This window comes from Aethalodelphis obliquidens, unplaced genomic scaffold (assembly GCF_003676395.1).
Source record: "Aethalodelphis obliquidens isolate GAN/ISIS:26980383/991018 unplaced genomic scaffold, ASM367639v1 scaffold41, whole genome shotgun sequence".
Classification (NCBI taxonomy): domain Eukaryota; kingdom Metazoa; phylum Chordata; class Mammalia; order Artiodactyla; family Delphinidae; genus Aethalodelphis; species Aethalodelphis obliquidens.
In genome coordinates this window covers 1,982,423-2,008,609 of record NW_020837985.1, presented here as the reverse complement: position 1 = coordinate 2,008,609, position 26,187 = coordinate 1,982,423, and the positions used below count along the sequence as shown (strand labels likewise).

Below are 26,187 nucleotides of genomic sequence, written 5' to 3'. Positions count from 1 at the left end.
TTTTAGGATTCAAGTGGCTCAGTGGAGCGCTGTTGTCAAAGCACAGAGGGTCCGTGACTGGGATGGGGGCTGGGAATGAACATCAGGGCACCAGAGAGTTCTCACACGTCCTGGCCCGTGAATCTATGCAGAGTAGCTTGAAGGGTGAGACGTTTTCTTTTTGCTTTGGTCTGTACTTTTTTCCATTTTAAAAATGATGGGGGTGGGGGCTGCAGAGGGAAGGAGAGAGGTGGGAAGGGGCCATTTTCCCCAAAGCCTGGGTCCTCCGCTGGCCTCTGCGGGGCTGGTTCACATTGACGCCATCTGGATTTGAAGAACACAGCTTGAAGAGAAAACCCTCCAGAAGAGTGACTCGTAAGGGGGAAAAGGAAGATTTTCGGGGAGCAGAGGGCGGCTCCGTCTTGCACCGCGGTTCGAAGTGAAGTTGAACCGAACTTTTGCTGTCCGCGAGTGGAGCGGCTGCTTTTGGTGGAGTAGGAGGCGAGAGGAGGCGGGACGGCAGTTGACAGGAGGTGGGGCTTCGGGGTAGAATCGAGAAGGGTCTCAGGAAGGCGGGGCTTCTGTTGACAGTGGGGGCGGTCTCCCGCCTAAAGGGGCGGGGCTTGGATCGTACTGCCGCCAAATGGGGCTTATGATGACAAGGGGCGTTTCTCACGATCTGTTGGTGACATTAGAAAAGCGGAGCGCTCAAAGGGCAGGGCCACAACTAACTGAGGGCCGGGTGCCTTCTGCATTGACCTGAGTGAAGACCAGGCTTCTGCCAGTAGCGGGCGGAGCTATCACCGGCAAGGGGCGGGGCCACTTCGAGACCTGGAGAAGGCGGGGCTTCTGTTGACATAAGGCGGGGCTTCCGTAGACCTGGGCGGGGCTTCTGTTGACAGAGGGGCGGGACGGTTCCCTACCTCCCGCCGTGAGGCAGAGGCCTGCAGAGGGCCGGGTCGGACCCCAGGGAAGCAGGAGGGTCCGGGAGTGGAGAGCCAGGCACGGAGCGGGGTGGGGGCGCGCGGAGGGCGCGCGCGCGCGCGCACGTGGGAGGGCGTCGCCTGGGCCGGCTCTTCCCCTACCCCCGCTCCCGCCCCCGGTCGGCTGCTGGGGCGCGCGCCTCGCCTCGCACCCCCACCCCCGACTCCCTACGCTCCGCGGAGTTCGCAGAGCTTCCGAAGCCGTGAGCCGACCCGCCGAGCGGTTCCGGGTGTAGGGTTCACAGGTCAAAGTTGACTCCCTGAAGAGTGCAGCCGGTTTGAAATGCAAGATGGCGGCGGCGGGGCTCTGAGAGGCACGGCGGCCCCTGCAGGTAGCTGCGCGAGCGGGCTCCGCGACCAGCGGCCCAGGGCGTCCGGGGCTACGGGTGGGGACCGGCGGCGCAGAGTCCGCGGCGGGCCGGACGGGGGAGGGCGGCCCCGGGGCAGAGACCCCGGAGAGCTAGGCGCGCTCGGCGCGGCGGGTGGCCAGGCGGATGGGCGCGGGGCGTCCAAGTGGCAGGGACCCGGCCTTTCTGGGCCGGGATCGCCGCCAGGGGACAGACCCTGAGCCTCCTTTGCGCTCTCGGGGTCTCTGCGGCCGCGGAAGGAGCTGGGGTGGGCTCTGTAAGGGGAAATTTCAGCCCTCCTGCCTACGAGAGGGCTGAGCAACTTGGGATTGTTGAAGGAAGTGAGGACTGGGTCTCCCTAGAAGGGGGGCAGGCGCCGCAGTGATGGAACACCCTAGCAATGTTGAGGGTCCTGGGGGAGGTCGGGAGCCCTGCCCTGCAGGGGCGTGTGGCCTCGTGGGGACTTAGTCTCCCTGAGAGTCAGGAGAGATTCTCTTGCTGGAGCTGAGCGCACTGGTATTGGGGTTGGAGCCCGGAGAGATCCTTCGGGGAAGGGCTGTACCTCACTTCGGGTAAGGCTGGGCACCCATTTCGGGGCAAGACTCAGAGCTGAGTCCTTAAGAACTATATTAGCTTTTGAGGGAGCCCTGGGACTTAGGGAGAAGTTGATTAGAGAGAATGTAAATGTTATCCGTCCCTTTCAGGAGGGAGAGAGGGAGGCTGACCATGGACCGCTCCAAGCCTTAGGGCCTGAAGGGAACAACCTCCCGGTCTTTGCAGGGAATGAAGGGCTAGGAAGGAGCTGTGAGAGGAAGGGGGTCTAATGGCAGCAAAGAAGAGCCCTGGCGGATGCTCTTTTCCTGCGTATTTACACCAAAGTTCTAGGAAACAGGACTTGAAATTCTTTGTTTCAATACGTCTCTCCCCACCTCTCTGTGGGTAACACTAAGGGAAAAGCAAAACCCTGGAGAAGAAGAAGGAAAACAAAAAAGATAAATTAAAAAAAAAATACAAGAAAGAAAGAAAAAAATAAAATAAAGAGAAGAAAAAGGTTCCGTTGGATATCCTTAGCTTATGTTAGCGCAGGATCCAGCTCTCTGGCAGGTTTCAGTGAGAGACTCGGGTAGGAGAATTAGGAAGCGGGAGAGGGGATGGATAGAGGAGGCATATGGGGAAGAGATTGGGCAGAGCGGGAATTCCACAGGGCTTTTCTGTCATCTCACCCCAGCTCTAAAGAAAAACATGAGAAGAGGCTAATCTTTGTGGGGAGAAAAAAATGTCAGGAAAACTAACTGATAGAGAATTTGTAATGTGTTTAGGTTGGGATTGCATGTAACTTGAAACGAAGAAGCAATTCTCTTGGAGAGTGAGAGGATAGCAAAAAAGGGAAAATCACAGGATTGGGAAATAGAGTAGTTCCCAGTTAGGGAGGAAGAAGCAGCTTTATCCCAGGAATAGTGACTATTTGTTGGGTTGGAGTATATGTTTGTGTATAACCTACATGAGTGCACCTTAAGATTTGTCGGTATTGGTCACTGTTTCTCAGTCTTTGTCTGAAAGCTTTAACTTGTGTTATATGGTGCTACGTGAATTATCCTTGCTTCTGAAAAATCATCCTGAAAAAGTCGTTTGTTTTTATGCCAGTGGTGAGGATGAACAGGATTTGGTGTTAACAAAGATACTGACCCTAGCATATCTCATAGATTTTTAAAAAAAATTTCTTAAGTAGAAATTCTGACTCTTGATTTTAAGCAAAAGAAATGTGAGTGCTGCCAAAAACAATAATGCTGTAACAGGATATAAAAGAAAAAGGGCTTTCATGAATATTTTTTCCTCTTAGTTTTTCCCTTCTTACTCTAAGCATTTTAGGGCTAAGCAGACTAATTTTGTGCAAAATAAGTTGTCAAACCTTGGGTCCTTTCAATATAGAATTGATAGCATTTCATTTATCAAGGACTCTTTTTGTAGAAGAATCTCTTCAAATGCTTTATTTAGTGATCAGGATTAAAATGAAAAAAAAAAGAATTAAAGGAAGACTTGGGTAACTGATGACAGCTCTGATTCATATAGATTTCTTGAACCATTCTAGTATTTTTTAAAACAGCTTTAACGTCTTCAATAGAAATGTTTTTAAAAACACATTTCAAGTATAAACTAGTTTAGAGCTGCATGTTTGGAACATTGTTATTCATGTGTGCTGTTCTTTGGTTTCCCCAAAGTGCACGTAGGTCTAGTTTTATATTCAATTCTGACCAGATTAGGCTGGATGAACCAGAAGGGCATTGCTGCCAGATGGTTTGAAAATATGCTAAGGCTGAAAACATAAATGTGCCTGCGCTGGTGAGCGCTCATTAGTAGATGTCTCTCCCTTATAGTGAGCTGATTATTTCACTGGATTGGAGGACAGTTCACGAATGATGCAGCAATTATTTCACCTTTAATGATACTTGTGTTATAAGTTCTTTTTTTCAATAAATGTGAAAAAAAGTTTTACAATTATTTTATTTATGAACTTGATAGCATAGGTGAGGTGGCTCACCTCACCTGTTTTGGAGATTTTCTCCCTTTTGTTATTATATTTCACATTGAGACTGAAAGGTGATGTTATGATATACTATACATTTTCCTTCTTGTAATGGTAAATAGGCACAAAAATGTGATATTTGGGACTTACTTAAATGGAAGTACTCTTAAAATTACTAAAATGATTACAAGCGTAGCTGAGGAAATAACCTTTTTATGTACGTTGCAGCATTGTGGATTTGGGCTCAAAAGACTCTATTTAGGGCTTCCCTGGTGGCGCAGTGGTTGAGAGTCTGCCTGACGATACAGGGGACGCGAGTTCGTGCCTTGGTCCGGGAAGATCTCACATGCCGCGGAGCGGCTGGGCCCGTGAGCCATGGCCGCTGAGCCTGCGCGTCCGGAGCCTGTGCTCCGCAACGGGAGAGGCCACAACAGTGAGAGGCCCGCGTACCGCAAAAAAAAAAAAAAAAAAAAGGCTCTATTTATTTGAATATTAACAGTTTTGAAATTTCAGTGCCTAAGCTAGTTTTTAATCTAATATCATATTCAGTCAATTCAGGGAGGTGTCCAGAAATATCTATTGCACTGTTTGTGGTAATAGCCAGTATAGCACATTCACTTTTATGTCTAAATTTTTTCTAACTTAAAATCCTCTTAAGTCATCCTATGTAATTTCAAAAGTAATTTAAATTACATTTATTTGAAGGGAAAAAAAACTATGGCACTAGCCTTTGAATAATATCCAGTGTTTCCCTAATATGATTGTATACTGTTGCTCTGATATATTAATAGTTGTAGTCCGTGAGTAACCAGATTTGCATGACTCAGCTGCTGATTAAATTACTAATCAGGATATACATTTGCATTTACATTTTGGAGATCTGTGTTTTATACAGTTAATTTTTTTTAATATAGATTTATTTATTTATTTATTTATTGGCTGCGTTGGGTCTTCCATGGCTGTGTGCAGGCTTTCTCTAGTTGCTGAGGGCTTCTCATTGCGGTGGCTTCTCTTGTTGCGGAGTACAGGCTCCAGGCGCGCAGGCTTCAGCAGTTGTGGCACACGGGCTTCAGTAGTTGTGGCTCGTGGGCTCTAGAGCGCAGGCTCAGTAGTTGTGGCACACGGGCTTAGTTGCTCTGCGGCATGTAGGATCTTCCCGGACCAGGGCTCGAACCCATGTCCCCTGCATTGGCAGGTGGATTCTTAACCACTGTGCCACCAGTGAAGCCCTATACATTTAATTTTTTTTTTTTTTTTTTTTTGGTACGCGGGCCTCTCACTGTTGTGGCCTCTCCCGTTGCGGAGCACAGGCTCCGGACGCGCAGGCTCAGCGGCCATGGCTCACGGGCCCAGCCGTTCCACGGCATGTGGGATATTCCCGGACCGGGGCACGAATCCGTGTCCCCTGCATCGGCAGGCGGACTCTCAACCACTGCGCCACCAGTGAAGACCTATACAGTAAATTTTTAAAGTAAATATTTATGTAGGTTGCCAGGTTTTGGTCTTAAAGGGTACTTAATCTTTTCAGTTTATATAATCAGTATCCCATAATGTATTTGAAAGGTATAAAGATGGTCTTATGTACCTTTGGTCTGAACAAATATGATGATATGCTTTGGAAAACAAGTATATATGAGCAGTTTAAGAGTGACGTTTTTTCAAGGGAGTAAAAACTGAGTAAACCACTTTTTATACAGGATTTTTGTTTTCAGTTTTAAATTTAGATTTTTTAAAAATCATTTTATCAAAGCTTATGTAAAAAATTAAACCATTAAAGTGGTAGACATATCATATACATATTTATCATTTAAAATAAAATAACTTTGTCATTAAATTTTAGTGATTTAATATTTCCCTTAGGACTTCTGACTCCCTTTTTCCCCTTCCTAAAGGTCTTTCTCTTTTTTTGATTGTTGTGAGGAATGAAGGGACATAGGAATATTCTGATATTTCTAAGCACTTCACTCATAATTATGTTTTTCTTCTTTACTAAGTTTATTCCCTTTTACCTTCCGATATTATGAAAAAGAAGTTTGTTAAAATTTGTCTGGGGGCTTCTCTGGTGGCGCAGTGGTTAAGAATCTGCCTGCCAATGCAGGGGACACTGGTTCGAGCCCTGGTCCGGGAAGATCCCACATGCCGTGGAGCAGCTAAGCCCGCGAGCCACAGCTACTGAAGCCCGCGGACCTAGAGCCTGTGCCTCACAACAAGAGAAGCCACCGCAATGAGAAGCCCTCACACCGCAACGAAGAGTAGCCCCCACTCTCCGCAACTGGAGAAGAGCCCACGCACAGCAACGAAGACCCAATGCAGCCAAAATAAATAAATAAATAAATAAATAAAATAATAATTAAAAAAACTTGGCTGGGCTTAGACTCTACTTGGGAGTGGGGGTTGGAAAAAAAGAACACTCACTGTATTACTATGATAAGATTTATATCAGAAGTTTGTGAGTTCTATGAAACACCCCTTAAAACGTGTCATATATTAGTGATTTATCTTGAAGCTAAGGTCAGAGAAACTGTGCATGTTGGGGTGGGGGGTATAAATTATGATTGATTAATGTCTACCTGCTAAAGCCAGCCTATTCTATCATCGCTTAATATGCTCAGAGGTATGAAATGGAAAATAAAATGGATTGTTTTGTGGACTTTTAAAATATTTTATAATGTTTCAACATTTAGCAAATTGTATGTGTGTGTGATAAGAACTCCTAGGATTTAGTCTTTTGACAACTTTCGTATATAACATAGAACAGTGTTAATTATATTTATCGTGCTGTACAGTACATCCTTAGTACTTATTTATCTTATAACTGCAAGTTTGTACCTTTTGACCACCTTCATCCAATTCCCCCACCCCCCAGTCCTGTATCCTGCCTCAGTAACCACAAATCTCATCTCTTTTTCTATGAGTTTGTTTGTTTTTTGAAGTATAACTGACCCAGAACACTATGCTAGTTCTCAACATTTAGCAAAATTTAAACAAAGACTTTCTTTGTTGTATAACTTAGTTAATACCTTAAATAAGAGTCAGAAAAATCTAATTGCAGACTTACCATGGGCCAGGAAATAGTCCAAGCACTTTACATGTGTTATTTCTTTCAATACTTACAGCAACCCTATTAAATAGGTACTATCATTAGCCCCATTTTACAGATGACGGGGCTATGGCACAATCAGGCTAAGTGGCTTATCCGGGACCACACAGCTAGTAAGTGACAGAGCTGGGACTTGAACCCATGCACTCTGGTTCCAAAACCCAAATTCTTCATCTTTATTTCCAGTCCGTCCTCTACTGCCAAAATAACTGATCTGTTTTATTACATAATGTATATGGTTGAGATGACTTATGTAATTTTCTAAGTTCACTCTATTCCTAAATTTTAAAATGATACTTTGAATTTGAGAGGTGTCCTAAAGTACTCCCAGTATCAGGACCTGAACTAACATCAGGCAAGTATGCTTTTCATCCAGAAATGCTGAGGAACTCATTTGTTGCTCCTCTAGTTGCCTTGTGCCTTTGCATGTCTTGGCAGCTCTTCTCAGAGACTCTGGTTCAGTAAAACATCTTGCAATTACTGTGTGATTTAAGAATTGATTCAAATAGGTTACCAATTTCCTATAATATTAATAATTCATTTTGGAAAATAACCTCCCCGCTTTGACAGCTGTTTCCTATACTCTCTGCTAGTCCACATCTTGTAGATGGATGGCTAAGGAGTGTCCAAACAAGGAGATACCAGGAAATGAAATTGTAGAATCCCAGGCTGCAGACAGAACAGGATGCTCCACTGGGTCTACCAAGAAAATGCTCTTTTGCTTTTCATGAAAATAGTGTAATTATTCAGCCTAAGCTTTAACTTACCCTACAAGTATTTTACTAAAGAACTGGTATATTTACATGATTTCTCGATTTAAGTGGGCTCTTCATAAGCAATGCTAGAATAGGCTGGCTCTAGCAGGTAGACATTAATCAACATGCACCCCAACACCCATCCCAACATGCACATAGTTTCTCTGACCTTAGCTTCAAGATGAGTCACTAATATATGACACGTTTTAAGGGGTGTTTCATAGAACTCACAAATTTCTGATATAAATAATCTTACCATAGTAATACAGTGAGATTGTTCTTTTTTCACCAACCCCCACTCCCAAGTAGAGTCCAAGCCCAGCCAAGTTTTTTTTCTTTTTTTTTTAACTTTTGGCTGCGTTAGGTCTTCGTTGCTGTGTGCGGCCTTTCTCTAGTTGCGGCAAGCTGGGGCTACTCTTTGTTGTGGTGCGCGGGCTTCTCATTGCGGTGACTTCTCTTGTTGTGGAGCACAGGCTCTAGGTGCACGGGTTTCGGTAGTTGCAGCACGTGGGCTCAGTAGTTGTGGCTCGCGGGCTCTAGAGTGCAGGCTCAGTAGTTGTGGCGCACGGGCTTAGTTGCTCCACAGTATGTGGGATCCTGCTGGACCAGGTATCGAGTCCGTGTCCCCCGCATTGGCAGGTGGATTCTTAACCACTGCGCCACCAGGGAAGTTCCCAGCCAAGTTTTAACAAACTTCTTCATAAAAGTTGTATGTAGTAATAGCAGGAATCAAAGGATAAGGTACTGAGGGAAATCATCTTCCTTAATATTCATTCACTATGGTTTTCAGAGTTTCTCTGCTTAAAGAACAATTATAAAAATGCTTCAACCCTTCAAAAGCATTATTTACTTTTATTTAATAAGACAAACAATTATAGTTTTTACTTAATTTTCCTGACTGGTTTAACAACTGTGAATAATATACCACAACATTTTTAGACACAAATCTGAGTTTTCAGAGAATTTTCAGTTTGCTTGATTTTGTGCCATCTAATGCTTCACAATGCACTGATTGAAAAACCATTCAGTAGTAGCTTTCTTGCAAAAATGAAATAACCACCAGTCATTCTATTAGATATACCATATGTTTAGGGGTAGAATACCACTAATTTATTTAAGTAGTATTGGCATGTCCCCAGCATTAATGATCCACTTCATTCCAATTAATATGTAGTAGATTAGGGTACAAATATCACTAGGCTTACATGTAAACATACAAACACACACCTCCTCCCAACTCTTAGTTTAACTAAGTTGTCTATCGTAACTTTTGTGTACTAATTTTTTACAATCCCCAATTTCTTCATCTCAGCTTTCATATTATAGACTGCATATATTCACCTTTTGAAAACTTTTATTGAAAATAGTACAATAGTGACTTGGTTGTTTTATAAAATATAAAGATATTTTGAAATGTAGTTTTCAGTTTTGAATTTCTTACTAAGATTGAGTTTGGCATTTCGATGATTCTTTTAAAAGTTCTGTGAGGAAATGAAATTTTTTAAAAATTACATTTATTTTTAAAAAGCCAAAGCGTAAGCTTAAAGTTTCCGAATAAGACTGAATCGTATCTAGAATAATAAAGCGATATTACTTTTTTTGTAGGAGATGGCAGATAGGTACTTTGGACCTGTTGGTAATGATGGCCTGAGCTAAACATCTCCTAATTTGAGGGGACACCCTTCTGTGTCAAAGAACAGAATGCGAAGGAAGCTATGGCAAGTATGTGTTTCATCGTTTTGGTATGGTAAAAACTCAGATACTGAATGTGCTCACTTAATATAGTGATACTATATTTGGCTAAAGTTTTAAAAGCTTTTCTTAAAAAAGCAGCAGATATATTCTTAACCCTTTTTCAAGAAATGTACTTTCGAACTTGAAAAATATAGAAGTATTGTCTGCTTTAATTTCAAAGGAAACAGCATCACACTTCATAATAAATCTATGTGGTATATTTAGAATTGAGTTTTCAATCTATTCAATACATTTGCTGACATCCACTGTGTATCAGGCACTGTACCAGGTGCTGTGGTAATAGTGGTGAAACAGACAAATGAAGGTCATGAGGGTAGAGACCTTTTCTGTGGGGAAATTGATCTAGAAATTTTACTGTTCTTTTGCCTATATCCAGAAAAATGCTTCAAGACTTACAAGAACAACTTCTGAAAATATGTTTTCAGCATACAGTCCTCTAAGAATAATTACAATTATAAAATTTAAGATACTAATAATTAAATACTTTGATTTAGGTTAGGCATACCACTATTTAAATATTTGAATATATTTTTACTTAATTACTTATTATATTTTATTTACCTGATATAACTTGGCTTTTATAAGAAGCATTAGATTACATACTATACTGTTGGAAATATTTATTTAGTCCAATTGTTATTGTATATGATTCCAGAAAGTACTAGGAAAGATTCCATAACCATTAATTTGGTGGTTCACTTTCATTTTTTGTGTTCTTACAAGTTGACATTACCAATACTAATTACTGTTATCCTTCAAAGTATTTTTTAAATTAATTAATTAATTTTATTTATTTACTTTTGGCTGTGTTGGGTCTCGGTTGCTCCGCGTGGGCTTTCTCTAGTTGCGGCGAGCGGGGGCTACTCTTCGTTGCTCTGCGTGGGCTTCTCATTGCGGGGGCTTCTCTTGTTGCAGAGCACAGGCTGTAGGCGCGCGGGCTTCAGTAGTTGTAGCACGCAGGCTCAGTAGTTGTGGCTTGTGGGCTCTAGAGCGCAGGCTCAGTAGTTGTTGCGCACAGGCTTAGTTGCTCTGCGGCATGTGGGATCTTCCTGGACCAGGGCTTGAACCCGTGTCCCCTGCATTGGCAGGCGGATTCTTAACCACTGCGCCACCAGGGAAGCCCCCTTCAAAGTATTTTTAAAAATTGAATGATTATATCCTGAGTGAAATAGTTAACAGTTACTTTATTTTATAAATGGGGAAGATAATGGACAGATGAATGGCTTTTTAGCCTTTCAATGATAATCTCACTTAGAATCAAGAATAGCATTCTTGTGTTAGATTGTCTGTGAAAGACTTAATACGCTTCCTTGAGAAAAGTAGGGGAAAATTATTTTCAGCCGAAAATTACTTTTGGATCATATTCACAAACTTGAATAATAAAGACAGGAGATTTCATTATAGGGCTAGTTTGTATATCACTCTCATTATGTTACATACCGACCTACATGCCAGCAGAAGGTAGAACACCAGGATGTTAGTGTCCTAGAGACCATTCAAAAAGACATTTCACTCCTCAAATCTGGGGTCAGAGCTTACCAGGAGAAATCTGTCTAGCTTAGATTCTTCTTTTAATCTTTAGCAGCGTTAAAGTTGGCTTTCTCGGGTAGAAAAAAAAACAGAGAGGATAGAGTTTCTAACCCTTTAAGCCTTAATTAGCATTAGCAAAGGGATCTTCTGAAATTAGATAATCTTTGGCCACAGTTTCTTAGATGCTGTTACTTGGATCACATTCACTCCCGTCTGTATTCACCTTGATACTTGAATTTTTATTATTTTGAGACCATTTTGGCAATTTTCTTGAGACTTATCTCTTAGGTAATAATTCTAGGTTACAGTAATTTTTACAAACGTTTGTTGTGGGTACAAATTTGGGTTGACAAATCGCTCATTTAATTTTTTTTTGAGAACTTGACTCTTGTTTCTAAATATTTTTATATTTTAGCTTTGAAAAATGCCTCAAGTTTGTAAAGACCAAAGAAAAATTTTGTAATTAAAAAAAGTATCCTCTTGGACACTTTTTTTTTGAAAAAACATGGTAGATAGCATTTGTTTTAATTTGAGTCCATTATTCTTTGTTCCTACTGTTATTTCAGGCATTCTGTGATTTTGGTGGATTTGTAACTTTTAGTTTGAATACAAACATGTAAAAATAAGTATTTTCAGCTGGCTAAACAGAACTCTGACTCAGAGAGGGAGAAGTGAAACTAAATAGAATACAGAGTCCTAAGAGTTCTCAGGATAGGTATAAATACACATTTCAAAGGATTCTTAGTTTGTATATTTTAGTTGTCCTAAGAACAGTTTTACTTAGTTGGTACTTGGTCAAAACTAACACAGTACTTAAAAATCATAGTTATCTTCTAAATGTTCTTATTTGACCCAGAATTGGCCTAAAAACAAAGTTTGTTTTTATTCGCATAAAATCTTACCAAAATAACATGGCTTTGTGGCTAACTAGGCCAATAAACTGTTAATCATTTAATTTAAAGTACAAGACAGTCAGAAAAATAGAGGCTTGGAAATTCAGTGTAGCTATGGACCTACTTAGTTATAAAATTTTTTAAACTTTTTTTTAGCACTAAGCATAGAATTTGAAACAATTCACTAACTTTTTATAGTGTATTACATTGAGAACCTGTTTTTAAATCTCTTTAAAAATATAGAATATCATTAAAATATAGTTTTCTCTTATAGAGAAATAATGATTCTAAGTTCAAATTTGCATTTGCTATCTTTATAAGAACTGTGCCTTTTCTTCTGAATTCTACTGCAGGACTAATTCTTTGAATGAATTTATCATCCTTGTTTCATTTTTATATAGTCTACAAATTTAGATATACACTATTCACACATAAAACTGATTTGTTATGGTAGAATTATAGATATTGGTAAATATTTGTTGAATATCCATTGCTGTGTTTTAATAAATAGAGTGTTTTATATTTGAGCATGTTTTCGTATTCTAGGGACTAAGGTAATTTTATTAGTAAGGATTTTACCAGTGAAAGTACTGTAAAGCGAGCACAGCTGTTCTTTATAGCTCCTCTATAAATGAGTGCTTAATGAAGTAGAATGTAGGTTATAATACACAATACACATATATTTTAAAGCTTGTTTTTTCCCCAGCAAATATTATTGGAGTCTTAATAGGCGCTGTTTGGCCCTGAGAATATAGTGGAGAGCCATGTAAGAAGAACTACTCTTAGAACTGCTCCAGATTTTTATTCTGTGATGAAATAAATTTTGCTTTCACTAAATGCTTTTCTGCAGAGAAAATTTCATGTAATTATTTTCATGAGTTAAGAATCATGAATTGATTAAGGAGCATCCTACCCTCCGGAGAAGAACCAGTGCGCAGATAGAACCATGGAAATTGGCTTGGCCTATATCTACACCCTGGAGATTATGTGTGGTCTTGCGGGCTCTTAGAACCAGTCTGACTTCTCTACCATGGGGCAGCAGTCCCCAAAGACGTCTGGAATACCCCTGAATGCTGTACACACTCAGATTCTTCTTCCTCCTGAAAAAACCTTTATGTAGCACATGTTTTTGCTTTAAAAATAGAAAGTAAACTTTGTTTCCAGCTTGAGACAAATGACCATAGAAATATTTTAGTCTGTTTGCAGTTTTAAGGCCTTGAAACTATTGTTTGTTGTATTTACAGTAAAGCAATATCATAACAATATTAAAGAAAACTTGTAAATACCACACATAAAAAAATTTCACCCATAATCTCATGTGAAAATTTCATTTTTTATGTTCTCATCTAGTCTTTGTCCACATGCATACATATTTTCCCATAGTTATTTTATAATCAATATACAAATTTTGTTCTGATTTTTAAAAATTTAACAGTAAATGGATACTTTACCATATTCCTTAATTACTTTTTTGAATATCTTTTTTTTTTTTTTTTGCGGTACGCGGGCCTCTCCCTGCTGTGGCCTCTCCTGTTGCGGAGCACAGGCTCTGGACGCGCAGGCCCAGTGGCCATGGCTCACGGGCCCAGCCACTCCGCGGCACGTGGGATCTTCCCGGACCGGGGCACGAACCCATGTCCTCTGCATCGGCAGGCGGACTCTCAACCACTGCGCCACCAGGGAAGCCCTGAATATCATTTTTAATGGCAGTGTAATGGATTTGATCATTTATTTTTTTAACGTATTTCTCTACTGAAAGAGTAACTGAAAATAGCATTCAAATATAATTATATTTACAGTGCTGGATGCATTTAGAGCATGATTTTTTCTTTTATTGGCAGACTTCACTTTAATTATGTTTTAACTGCAAAGCCACCTATCTCCTCAGTTGTGCAACTAAACTCTAACCCTCTTTTATAGGTAAATAGTGCAAGCTTCTGCAAATTGATTTTAAGCTTTTTTGAGTTGACTTTCAAAGGGAGGATGAGATGCCTGTCAGCTAATAGAAATTTCTATATGGCAGTTTTCCTGTTTCAGCTCCACTGCACTGTAATGATGAAAGGAGATGAATTGAAACCACACCATGGAAATTCTTATTCTGTATTTTTAACCGCTTTTGCTTTTTCGTTCAACTTGTGTGCTGATTATGATTATTATTATCAACTTGTCAGCTGATTATGTTGCTTGAGAGATAGAAAGAGAATAATAGTAAATAAATGGTATTTATTTATTCCGAAAAGAATTTTTCAGGGACTGGGGGAAAAAGCATTAGTTAGGCACCTGCTGTATATCAGAGTGTGTGAAGCATTTTTATTTGATCAGCCTCTGAGGTAGGATACCAGTATTCTTATTTTCTCCAGGGCAGCCTTCTCTGCTTCTTTTCTAGAAGCCTCCTGTAGTGTGCTTATATAGTTCCCGATACTTCCTCTCTCATTGCGTTGATCATAGTTAGTCTAAGTAATTGTTTACTGCCTGTTTTCCTTGCTCAACTGCTAGAATCTGGCAGACCGGAGATGATCTGTCCTGGTCACTGCTGTAATCCAAGTGCCCAACACAGTGCCTGGCACGTGGTTGACCTTCAACAAATAGTTGTTCAGTGGATTTGTTGAACTGAAATTTTGGTTTTATAGGTGAGAAAACTGAGGTTGACATGAAGTTGATATTGGGTAACTTTTCCAGTCACCTAACTACTAAGTGACAGAGGAGACTCTAAAACCTGTGGTTTTACCCTACACCACAAAGCCTCTGTGAACTTATCCCCCTGGGCCTGGGTTTCTTCTTCCATAAAAAAATGGGACGATTGGGCTTCCCTGGTGGCGCAGTGGTTGAGAGTCCGCCTGCCGATGCAGGGGACACGGGTTCGTGCCCCGGTCCGGGAAGATCCCACATGCCGCGGAGCGGCTGGGCCCGTGAGCCATGGCCGCTGAGCCTGCGCGTCCGGAGCCTGTGCTCCACAACGGGAGAGGCCACAGCAGTGAGAGGCCCGCGTACTGGTAAAATAGAAAAAAAAAAAAGGGACGGTTGTGCTGAGGTCCCTGCTTACCCCCCAGAACATGACTTTATAATAAGGACCACGAGGATGCCCTTGTTTGTGCTTTGATTTATTTTTAGGTTATATCATAATAATAGAATTGAGCCATTGGACCAAATCTTGAGGCTCTTTTGGAAACTCTTAGTCTCCCTTTGGAAATATGTTAAATAGTATATTGACTCTGGTTTTGTTAGCAAAATGTGAGCAAACAGTTTTAGAAGTGAAGAGGAAAGAGTATTTCTCAGGTCTATGTAGTTGAGTATAGAAGTAATCCAGGTTGAGGCAACCTAGGCTACTCAAAATAATCAGATTTTTAGTCTTTTGCATTACTGAAGATTTTTTTTTAAGCCTTTCTTTTTTTTTTTTTTTGCGGTACGCGGGCCTCTCACTGTTGTGGCCTCTCCCGTTGCGGAGCACAGGCTCTGGACGCGCAGGCTCAGTGGCCATGGCTTACGAGCCCAGCTGCCCCGCGGCATGTGGGATCTTCCCAGACCGAGGCACAAACCCGTGTCCCCTGCATCGGCAGGCGGACTCTCAACCACTGCGCCACCAGGGTAGCCCTTAAGCCTTTCTTTTAAGTAGCTTATTTAAATTTAATTATAATTTTCAAATTATACATTTAAGTTAAAATATTTAATTTAAATAAATTTAATTTATAATTTAAAATTTTCAAATTCCTTTCAAAGACCAGTGTTTTCAAAGGAAAAAGCACAATTGTGTGTATATATCATTAGATAATAATACATGAATATTTTGTAATTTTCATGACTTTAGCAAAAAATAATTAAGGTTTTAAAATTTTATATCTGTTTCAGTTCTTACAAACTGACCATCCTGAGCTAGTGAACTATAAGGAAAAGAAATAAAAGTAATAATTTCGTAGCATGTTCCTATTTTTATACTAGATAGGATAAAAAGTAAGAAGTTTAACCCAAGAGCTAGAGAACCAGAATAATAAAGGGATCTGAGCTCCTCAGGTTTCTCTTCTGTATCTTTTTATTAGTATGGGTTACTCTGTTCTACTCCTGGGCGCTCCAGTCTTGCCTTTTAGAGTGAAACAACCTGAAAGTACACATTAAATTCACTTTAGCTTTCACATTTCACTTAGCACTGGCAAACTGAGGATTTTTGATGAAAGTATTTACGTTTTTGTTTTTTTTTTTTTTTGCGGTACGCGGGCCCCTCACTGTTGTGGCCTCTCCCGTTGCGGAGCACAGGCTCCGGACGCGCAGGCTCAGCGGCCATGGCTCACGGGCCCAGCCGCTCCGCAGCACGTGGGATCTTCCCGGACCAGGGCACGAACCCGTGTCCCCTGCATCGGCAGGCGGACTCTCAACCACTGTGCCACCAGGGAAGCCCCAGTATTTACATTTTTAAGGCAAAGACTTCAGACACATCTCAGAACCCATCAGAGGTGGAAGTAGGGATTGTGGGGTCCGTGGGATGGGGTCAGGAAGTAGTTTAGCTTCTATACTTCTCCGACCAGTGGCTATATTATTTAATCAGTTTTGCACTTAGGCTTCTCATAGAATTTTGTTTGAAGAAAGGGCTGTCCTGCTTACAACAAAAAGTTTGAAAACCACCATTTTCAGGAAATGTAGTTTCAAGAAAAACCCCTCTATCTTTGACTTCTGGCTGTTAATATACCCTAACTAAATATAATCTAAGATTCTATGAGAATAACAGTCACAAAATAGCTTACTCCCCTGCCTTTCAGCAATTCTCCTTCACTGTTAAAAATGTGGGTGCTGCTCATTGGTTACTGTTCTGCTTAAAGTCTTATTTGAGGAATTCCCTGTTTCTAATGAGGAAAAAATGATAAAAACAGTGGTGTTCCTTATTGAACTGAGTAGGAGAGATGGTATTATCTTAGTTTATAACATTTAGTTAAGAAATCATTTTAAATTTCAGTGATTTCTTTATGTTCCCTTAGAAATCAAAATTGTTTTTTTTTTTTTTTTTTTGCGGTACGCGGGCCTCTCACCGTTGTGGCCTCTCCCACCGCGGAGCACAGGCTCCGGACGTGCAGGCCCAGCGGCCATGGCTCACGGGCCCAGACGCTCCGCGGCATGTGGGATCTTCCCGGACCGGGGATCGAACCCGTGTCTCCTGCATCGGCAGGCGAACTCTCAACCACTGCGCCACCAGGGAATCCCCAAAGATTTTTTATAGAGAAAAAAGAACACTAACACTTTTGAGAGTGGGGTTTGGATTGTTGATACCATTATTATTACTAAGCTGATGCTCTTTATTTTGTAATATGGGAAATCAGGACATTTAGTCTGACTTTTGGTCCAACTTTCCACCCGTTGCTTGGATCCATCAAATGGATATGTAGTATATATTTGAATAATCCCAGTGAGGAGGATCTTACCACCTTCAAAGGCAGGACATTCTCTCTTTGGACAGCTCTGTTTCCTAAAAATGTTTCTCCCTTTACTGAGTCATGGAGACCTAGTTTTGCTATAATCTTTGAAATAAACTTTTTCTCCTCAGTTCATCTAGGACAAGGATTATGCTAGTAAATGAAAATAGTTCCAATTCGTGGTACAAAATAAGTGATACCACTTACTGTATTCATTTTCATTTGGTTTAGAATTTAGAAGCACGCCAACTTTGATTTAGCATGAAAATTGTATTTTAACTATTTTGGGTGCAAAAGTATTAAAATGTATTTGTATGAACATAAGTCACTTTTTCTTGATGATTCAAGGTCTTTCTTGTGAATTTCAGCTACGTTTTTCCATGGTGATGCCCTTAGGGCATTTTGAATTTTACAGGACTCTTTTCCTATTCATTCTAGTTCAGGTTGGAAGTAGTTTTGTGTGTGTGTGTGTGTTGAGGGGGGGTGGATCTTAGTTCCCCAACCAGGGATTGAACCCCGGGGCACAACAGTGAAAGCGCTGCAACCTAACCACTAGACCACCAGGGAACTCCCTAGTTCAGGTTAATAAGCATTTAGAGTCTCTACTTCCAGGCTTCTGTATGCAAAAGGAGATATAGAAATGTATGAGAAGTCAGCCAAGATAGCTCAGCTGGGAGAGCTTAGATTGAAGACAAAGGAAGTTGCCTCCATCCAGAGTTTCAGGAGCTTTGCTATGTCTCAAAAAAGCTATTACTTTAAAAAAGAAGGAAAAAATGAATAAGGAAACTGGAGGTTTCGGGACAGAAGTATAACATTCCTCTGGTACAATATGGTAAGTTCTAGACTAGAAAATAAGCCGGGGAGGAGGTTGGGCCGAGCTAAGGGGAGAAGGTGATCTATCAGGCAGATTTATAGAGAGATCATCACACCCAGCGCACAAACAAGTGTCCTGGCACAAGGAATGGCCTGCACTGAGAGTCCTTAGAATAGCAATCGTTTTTGCTCTGTGCCTAAAACATAAAGAAATAGGAGATGGTAGGAAATTGAGGTTGCAGCCAGGATGTGAAGAGAACTACATGTGGCTTAAGGAGTTTGAACTTCATTCTTTCAGCACTGGGGACCCATCATAAGCTTGAAGTCAGGAGACTGACATGATTAGATATGTTTTACCAATTTTGATAGCATTGTGGAGAATGATTAAGATAATGTTTCTGAAACTTTGATCATTTATATTCTGCCTTTGTTGCTTTTGCCATACTTGGGCATGCTTTGGGGATAAGACAGACCAGGAGGAAGAAGCGGGCATAACTGATGGATTGAATTTCTTATACACTTAGTGGTCATAGTCTTGAGTATCTGTGGCTGCTTTTATAGTTTTAAAGTTCCTCCCCTGTTAACAGATTGTCATTTCACACTGATATTAGTATGCCTGCCGAAGCAGACTCTTTCCCCTTCCCTTCCAATGTATAGCTGGCTAGCTGAAAAATGCAAATAAACAAGCCCGTGGGCTGACCCTTAGAGGACTTTTTTCCTGGTCTGGTCTTATTCTACATCTTTATAACTGAGCTCTCCAACAACTTCATGTAAGTGAAATATAACTGTAATTTGCTTAATAGATCATAATCACTCATTTAAAAACATTTTTTAATTTATCTTAATGTAGGTGATTGGAGTTGTGCTTCAAAAATTTCAGCAGTTCAGCAGTATTTTATTTGCCAACCATAAGCTCTTTACTTGATAGCACCATGAAAAAGCTGCTAATGAGACTTGTTGAGCACAAAGACAGACTTGAAGAACCAAAAGCCATTGTTTTCAAATGAAGAATACTGAACAGTTTTAAGCCCCAATGCTTTTTAATCACCACTGAGATTTCCCCCATAACATCAGAATGGCAAGCAGGCGAAAATCCACAACACCCTGCATGGTCCTTGCCAGTGAACAGGATCCAGACCTCGAGCTGATATCAGATTTGGATGAAGATCCTCCTGTACTTACACCTGTAGAAAACACCAGAGCAGAGAGTATCTCAAGTGATGAAGAAGTTCATGAATCCGTAGACTCTGACAATCAGCAAAATAAAAAAGTTGAAGGTGGCTATGAATGTAAATATTGTACTTTTCAAACTCCAGATCTAAATATGTTTACTTTTCATGTGGATTCAGAACATCCCAATGTAGTGCTAAATTCATCCTATGTTTGTGTCGAATGCAATTTTCTTACCAAAAGGTATGATGCACTTTCCGAGCATAATCTGAAATATCACCCGGGAGAAGAAAATTTCAAGTTGACTATGGTGAAACGAAATAACCAGACAATCTTTGAACAAACAATAAATGATCTGACTTTTGATGGTAGTTTTGTTAAAGAGGAGAATTCAGAGCAAGCTGAATCGACAGAAGTTTCTTCTTCGGGAATATCTATCAGTAAAACTCCTATCATGAAAATGATGAAAAATAAAGTGGAGAACAAACGGATTACAGTTCATCATAATTCAGTTGAGGACATTCCGGAAGAGAAAGAGAATGAAATCAAACCAGACCGTGAAGGAACTGTGGAAAATCCAAGTTCTTCAGCTTCTGAATCGAATACAAGTACTTCCATTGTAAACAGAATACATCCAAGTACTGCCAGCACAGTTGTGACCCCGGCAGCAGTTCTTCCTGGGTTAGCACAGGTTATCACTGCTGTATCAGCTCAGCAGAATTCCAATTTGATTCCCAAAGTCCTCATCCCTGTTAATAGCATTCCTACCTACAATGCTGCATTGGATAACAACCCCCTTTTGCTTAACACCTACAACAAATTCCCTTATCCAACAATGTCAGAAATTACTGTTCTTTCTGCCCAAGCGAAATATACGGAGGAACAGATCAAGATATGGTTTTCAGCCCAACGTCTAAAACATGGTGTTAGCTGGACTCCCGAGGAAGTAGAGGAGGCGAGAAGAAAACAATTCAACGGAACAGTCCACACTGTACCTCAGACCATAACTGTCATCCCCACCCACATTTCCACAGGGAGTAATGGTTTACCATCTATCTTACAGACATGCCAAATAGTTGGCCAGCCAGGTCTGGTCCTTACCCAAGTGGCTGGCACGAATACCTTGCCAGTAGCAGCACCTATAGCCTTGACAGTGGCAGGGGTTCCAAATCAAACAAACGCACAGAAAAGTCAGCTCCCAGCCACTCAGCCTACTGCAGAGACCAAGCCAGCAGCAGCAGGAGCCCCATCCTCTCAGCTTGTAAAAAATGAGACTGCAGTGGCGAACCCTGATGCGTTCGGCGTTCGGGCAAAAAAGACTAAAGAGCAACTGGCAGAATTAAAAGTTAGCTACCTAAAGAATCAGTTTCCCCATGATTCCGAAATTATCAGACTTATGAAAATCACAGGGCTGACAAAAGGAGAGATTAAAAAATGGTTTAGTGACACAAGGTACAACCAGAGAAATTCAAAGAGTAATCAGTGCTTACATCTCAACAGTGATTCCTCCGCCACTATTATCATAGACTCCAGTGATGAAACCACGGAATCCCCAACTGTTGTTACTTCACAGCAGAAACAATCCTGGAATCCTTTTCCAGACTTTACTCCCCAAAAGTTTAAAGAGAAGACGGCAGAGCAGCTTCGTGCCCTACAGGCAAGTTTTCTCAACAGCTCTGTACTTACAGAAGAAGAATTAAATAGGTTAAGAGCGCAAACCAAACTTACCAGAAGGGAAATTGATGCTTGGTTTACAGAGAAGAAGAAATCAAAAGCTTTAAAGGAAGAGAAAGGAGAAATAGAGGAAAGCAATGCAGGTAGTTCCAAAGAAGAAACTGGAGAAACTTCTCCTGGAGATGAGTCTAGTGCACCTAAGTCAGGGAGTACGGGCAAAATATGTAAAAAAACACCCGAGCAGTTGCACATGCTTAAAAGCGCATTTGTCCGAACACAGTGGCCGTCGCCAGAAGAGTATGACAAGTTGGCTGAAGAAAGTGGGCTTGCTAGAACAGACATAGTTAGTTGGTTTGGGGACACCCGTTATGCTTGGAAAAATGGAAACTTAAAATGGTACTACTACTATCAAAGCGCCAATTCAAGCAGTATGAACGGTCTGTCTTCTCTTAGAAAAAGGGGGAGAGGGAGACCCAAAGGAAGGGGAAGAGGAAGACCTCGCGGGCGGCCCAGAGGAAGCAAGAGAATGAACAACTGGGACAGGGGGCCGTCCCTCATCAAATTTAAAACTGGAACTGCAATACTTAAGGATTATTACCTGAAGCACAAATTTCTTAATGAGCAAGACCTCGATGAACTTGTTAACAAATCACATATGGGCTACGAGCAGGTCAGAGAATGGTTTGCTGAAAGACAGAGAAGATCAGAGTTAGGTATAGAATTATTTGAGGAAAATGAGGAGGAAGATGAAGTTATTGATGATCAGGAAGAGGATGAAGAAGAAACAGATGACAGTGACACTTGGGAACCCCCACGACATGTGAAGCGGAAGCTTTCTAAATCAGATGACTGAAATGTAAGTTGTTAAGCTGCGTGTGCATTCACCAACCACATACATTTAGCACAGTCACCTCGTATTTGTCATCGTCACTTTTGACGGATTTTTTCTAAAATAGTTTCTCTTATGCCTCATAAGAGGACTAGGTGCCATGAGTATAGCCAAGAGATACGATTATCATGTGTAGTCTGATTCTTGTGATGGTTATGTTTATTATGTAGAGTTTAATGTTGCCTTAATTATTTTTTATGTGAAATGTTCTTTACTTTGTTTTAAGGGAAAGTTACCCATTCTCGAAGAAGGAAGACTGGTGGGCGGGTTGGGGATTCACACATACTAAAGATAACTAAAATGTATCTCTTGCAACCCTCCTTCACTAAAGCTTCATTTTTTGCCTGTTTAAGGAAAGAATTCAAAAACGAAAACTAAAAAGAAGGGGAAAAGTATACCGAAGGAAAGACTTACCACAGGGGTGAAGATTGCTCAGTTTTAGGAAACTAGGTGAAAATGGCTATCTCTCTTTCTTTCTTCATTGTATTGCCCCCCAAACTATTAGATTTTTAACTAGAGTTTAAAATGCTTTAAGTATTAAAATTATTCAATTTTTTTCTATTAAAAGCCAAAGGTCTGTTTTAAGCAATATATAAATTCATGTTTGCTTAGGTGGCATCTGTCTTTGAAAACTGTGATATAAATTATTTCTGTTTTAGGGATCAGTGGTAAATAACAGATTTTATATTAAATTAACTCAATTGCCTAAAATGTCTTTTCCTTATTTGATATAAAACAAACCTGCTACCAGCAGAAACACATTATTAAGTTAAAAATATCTCTCTGTAGGCATAAAAGCGCAAGTATATATGCTTTAAATTTGAAAGGTTTGGCCTGTTCCTTAACTCTTAATTCTTTTATAGATTGGATTAATTAAAATTTCACTGTAGTTGCAAATCCAGATACCTGATTTGGAGTTAGAACTTGAATTCTTAATACTTTTGGAATTCAGTAGCATAGTTTGCTTCTTTTCTACTCTCTGTTTTAGAGTGTTCTAGGATAAGACTGTACTTTTTTTAAAAACAGTGCAATTGTCATGAAGTGTTTGTATCTGTCCATCAGTCCAAAAGCACCTTGTTGTCAGAAATCACTGCAGTGTTCTGAAACAGCAGGGGAGGAAAAGAGGCTTAGACCCTCATCATGTGAGCATATTTATTATACTTACTTCCATAGCTTTTTGCATCCCTACCCCATCTGCTACTTTTATGCTCTCTTATTCTACACAGAATTTCTTTAATTCCCCCATGCCTTCCTCCCTGGTTTTATTTATTTTGTTTTAACAATTATTTATAGAGAGCTTAATATGTACCAGGCACTATTCTTATTGCTTGGCAGTAAGCAAGATATTCTTTTTTTCCAGATATTCTTTTCATTAACAGTTTTTTTTTTCAGGCAGAAAAACAGATGAGACTAAAAATGCACCTATTTTAGAATGAATCTCACTCCAGGTTATAGAGCATAATGTATCCTTGTGAGTCACAAGAAGTTAAACAGTCTTGTACGGCTTTATCCTGAAACGCAGCCCTCCATTTCCTTATGTCAGAAATCTTCAGGACAGGCTTTCTTCTGACCCAGATGCAGAAAATATTTTTTACAGGCTTTTTTGTTGTTGTTGCTAAACACAAGAATGTGCACTCGGCCAAGACTGAATCAACAAATTTGTTGCTGCAGTGAATTGTCGTCGTTGTTGTAGTAGTAAGCTCTGCAGTGATTTTGGAGGAAGTTGTAATCTCATTCTAAAAATAATGTGAACTTTGTTGTACAGCTTAGTTTGACCTTACTTTAAGTTTGTGTGGGTAATTCTTAAGTTATATATCAATACGCTAATGGACACTAGGGTCAGAAAATTCACACAAAGCCATGCATGGTTTTTTAAAAATTGTATCGTATATGTTATACATGTACTTTTGCGGTACCTATATTGGCATGCTCTAATTTTAAAATACGCAAAAGTCTAAAATTATAAAACCCATTAATTACCAAGTTATCACTGGCTTAACAAAATAATTTTTCATCTTATAAAAGGATTCACCATAAATTTCCTCTAAACAGTTACTTCTTCATTTAGATACGGTTTAATTTACCAAAAAAAAAAAAGTAACCAAAACCTTTCCAAAACAGCTACTGCAAAAAAGTGATAAACACATATGTCTTTTGCACAAGCTAGCCCCATATATAAAAGTCTTTAGATTTCATAGTCTATTATGAATACAATGAAATATATACTTCCAACTAATATTTTTTTACAAATTATTACATGTAGGTAAAAAATGTCTATAAGCAAATCTGGTATATGCAGAACATATACACTGGAGTTGCACACAAAATCTGCATTACACAAGATACATATGGCAAGTGATCTCAGGATTAATAAGCGAATACAGAGGATGTATTTTAATCGTTTTTGTTTCTAAAAGTGGTAAATGTTAAAATATGGTTATCTTTAAAATTTTAGTTTTTTATTATGTTTTTCTTTTATAGCTGCCTAAAACGTTGGAGGAGAATCAATTCTTCAACTCCAGATGTCTGGTTTACTGTGAATGGGCTCAATCTTTGATGACACTGAAAACGTTTGGGGGCATACACAATCTCAAAAAATAGGATCCAATACCCAAAAACAGTGGGACTCAATGTTGTGTCAAAGTTAAACTGCTGCAGACGGCAGAAGTCCTGCAGCGCACACAGGACACTAATTAAAACAACTTGTAAGCAGTCACATTTCAATGAAGTGCATTTTTATTCTGATATGATGGAGACATTCTGATTCTTAGACTTTCTGAGGGGGTTTAATGACCACTAGAGCTTGTCCTCATATTCTGTTCAGCTTAATACTGTATGTCTCGTAAGATGGGCCTTATTGCCTGTATTCTTTGATATATGATTAAGATTATAGCTTTGAGTGACCAAACATTTTACAGAGTAAAACTTGTTTGAAGCAGGAAAAAGAAAAATCTGATTTATTTCTATGTCTCATTTCTCAGGCCCTGCACTAAGATTAAGGAGTTGTGCGTGGGTTTATGTAATTACAGCGTAAGTGAAAAACAGGCTGTGGACATATTGGAGCAAGAAGGTTTTGTGGTATCATTGGCGCTTAATGATTGGATCTTTCATTGAACACATTCATGGATACCACTATTACTACTTGTAATACTCTGTTACTTTTTTTCATTAGAAATTGAATTAGCTTTTTCTTAAACGGAACATAATCAGTACTGAAGAAGGGAAAGAAACTGGCATAAGAATTTGGATAGGGTGAAACTCTGAAATAAATATTGTACCAAAAATGTGAAAAAGAACCATGTAGTAAATATTAACTTAGTGTTTTCTTACAATCGTATAGAAATCAGAAATTTTGTACAGGTGACAGATCAGAATTTTCAAGAATTATCTTTTGGTGAAATTCTACTTTGTGTAACAACCTCAATGAATAAAGAAAAAAATTCTGAACTGATCAGAATGAGGTAAAACTTAGCTTCTCACTTATGAACATGGCAGTGTTCACTGTTAACTCTTGCCATTTCAGGAGACTGAAAGTTCCTCCTAACTCAAACTTTGTAAAGACCGGTGCTGTTCATTCGTGTTGAGAAGGACCCTTTCCTTTGTGACTACAGGACCATTTTTCAAAATGTGCTTTCTTCATAGAAGAAATGTTCAGTTTCATTAGCTTTGGATTTTAAAATGTTTTTCTGAATGACCAGATGTAGTGGGCTTGGCCAGTTTATTTTATCTAATTTAATGAATAATAAATATTAAGCTCTTGTTTTTACCTAAATGTTTGTCATCTAATGAAAATGTTATGAAAAAGCCTTGACTATGCATGCTGCTTTCATTTTTATAAACTTTTCATTTTTTAACTATAGCTTTATTAGTAATTCCAAAATGCTGCAATTTAGCTTATTTCTTCATTCAAACAGCTGGCTTTGTGGGTGGCTTTTTCATACTACTGTTAACTTTTTTTAAGAGAAGCAATGTAAAGACAGTAACGATTTAATGCACTAAACTGTTCTTTCTTTTACACGTTTAAAAACTTCTTAAAGCACTCTGTATTATAATGATTAAATTGCTCCCTTTTTTAAATCATTGCTAATGTGGTCTGAGTTTTGTTTGACAATAATTTTAATGTTTTCAAAATTTGAAATGTCAAGTATTGGAAATGAAACCTTTGAATATATTTATATTATGTTTCCCTTGCAATATGTTAACTTTGTATAACTGTAAATAACTATTAGTAATTTTTCCCCAGTCTCTTAAGACTTGACACTTAAATCTGCTCTGATGTTTGCTAGCTTTTAAATATATTTATTTGACAGAGCAAAGAACCCTCTTCTCCTGGTTAACTGTGTCCTTGAATACAAAATAAAAGTTAGCAGTGATTAGTA

The 26,187-nt window shown here is 39.7% G+C and overlaps 1 protein-coding gene across 4 annotated transcripts; it reads left to right on the top strand.

Annotated features, from left to right (window-relative positions):
- The first annotated feature begins 794 nt into the window (after window positions 1–794).
- ZHX1 (zinc fingers and homeoboxes 1) lies at window positions 795–26,187 on the top strand. Of its 4 annotated transcripts, none has more exons than XR_003438343.1 (5): window positions 795–1,294; window positions 9,294–9,410; window positions 18,926–21,775; window positions 22,167–22,258; window positions 24,290–26,187. XR_003438343.1 is itself a non-coding variant. In XM_027132366.1 (4 exons), the coding sequence occupies exon 3, from the start codon at window positions 19,151–19,153 to the stop codon at window positions 21,770–21,772; it is 2,622 nt and encodes an 873-aa protein (XP_026988167.1). In that variant the 5' UTR covers window positions 795–1,294; window positions 9,294–9,410; window positions 18,926–19,150; the 3' UTR covers window positions 21,773–21,775; window positions 25,332–26,187. The 4 variants fall into 4 exon arrangements, 2 of the variants coding, with proteins under 2 accessions (XP_026988167.1, XP_026988166.1); XR_003438342.1 differs by having other exon boundaries at window positions 796–1,294; window positions 22,162–22,258; XM_027132366.1 differs by lacking the exon at window positions 22,167–22,258 and having other exon boundaries at window positions 25,332–26,187.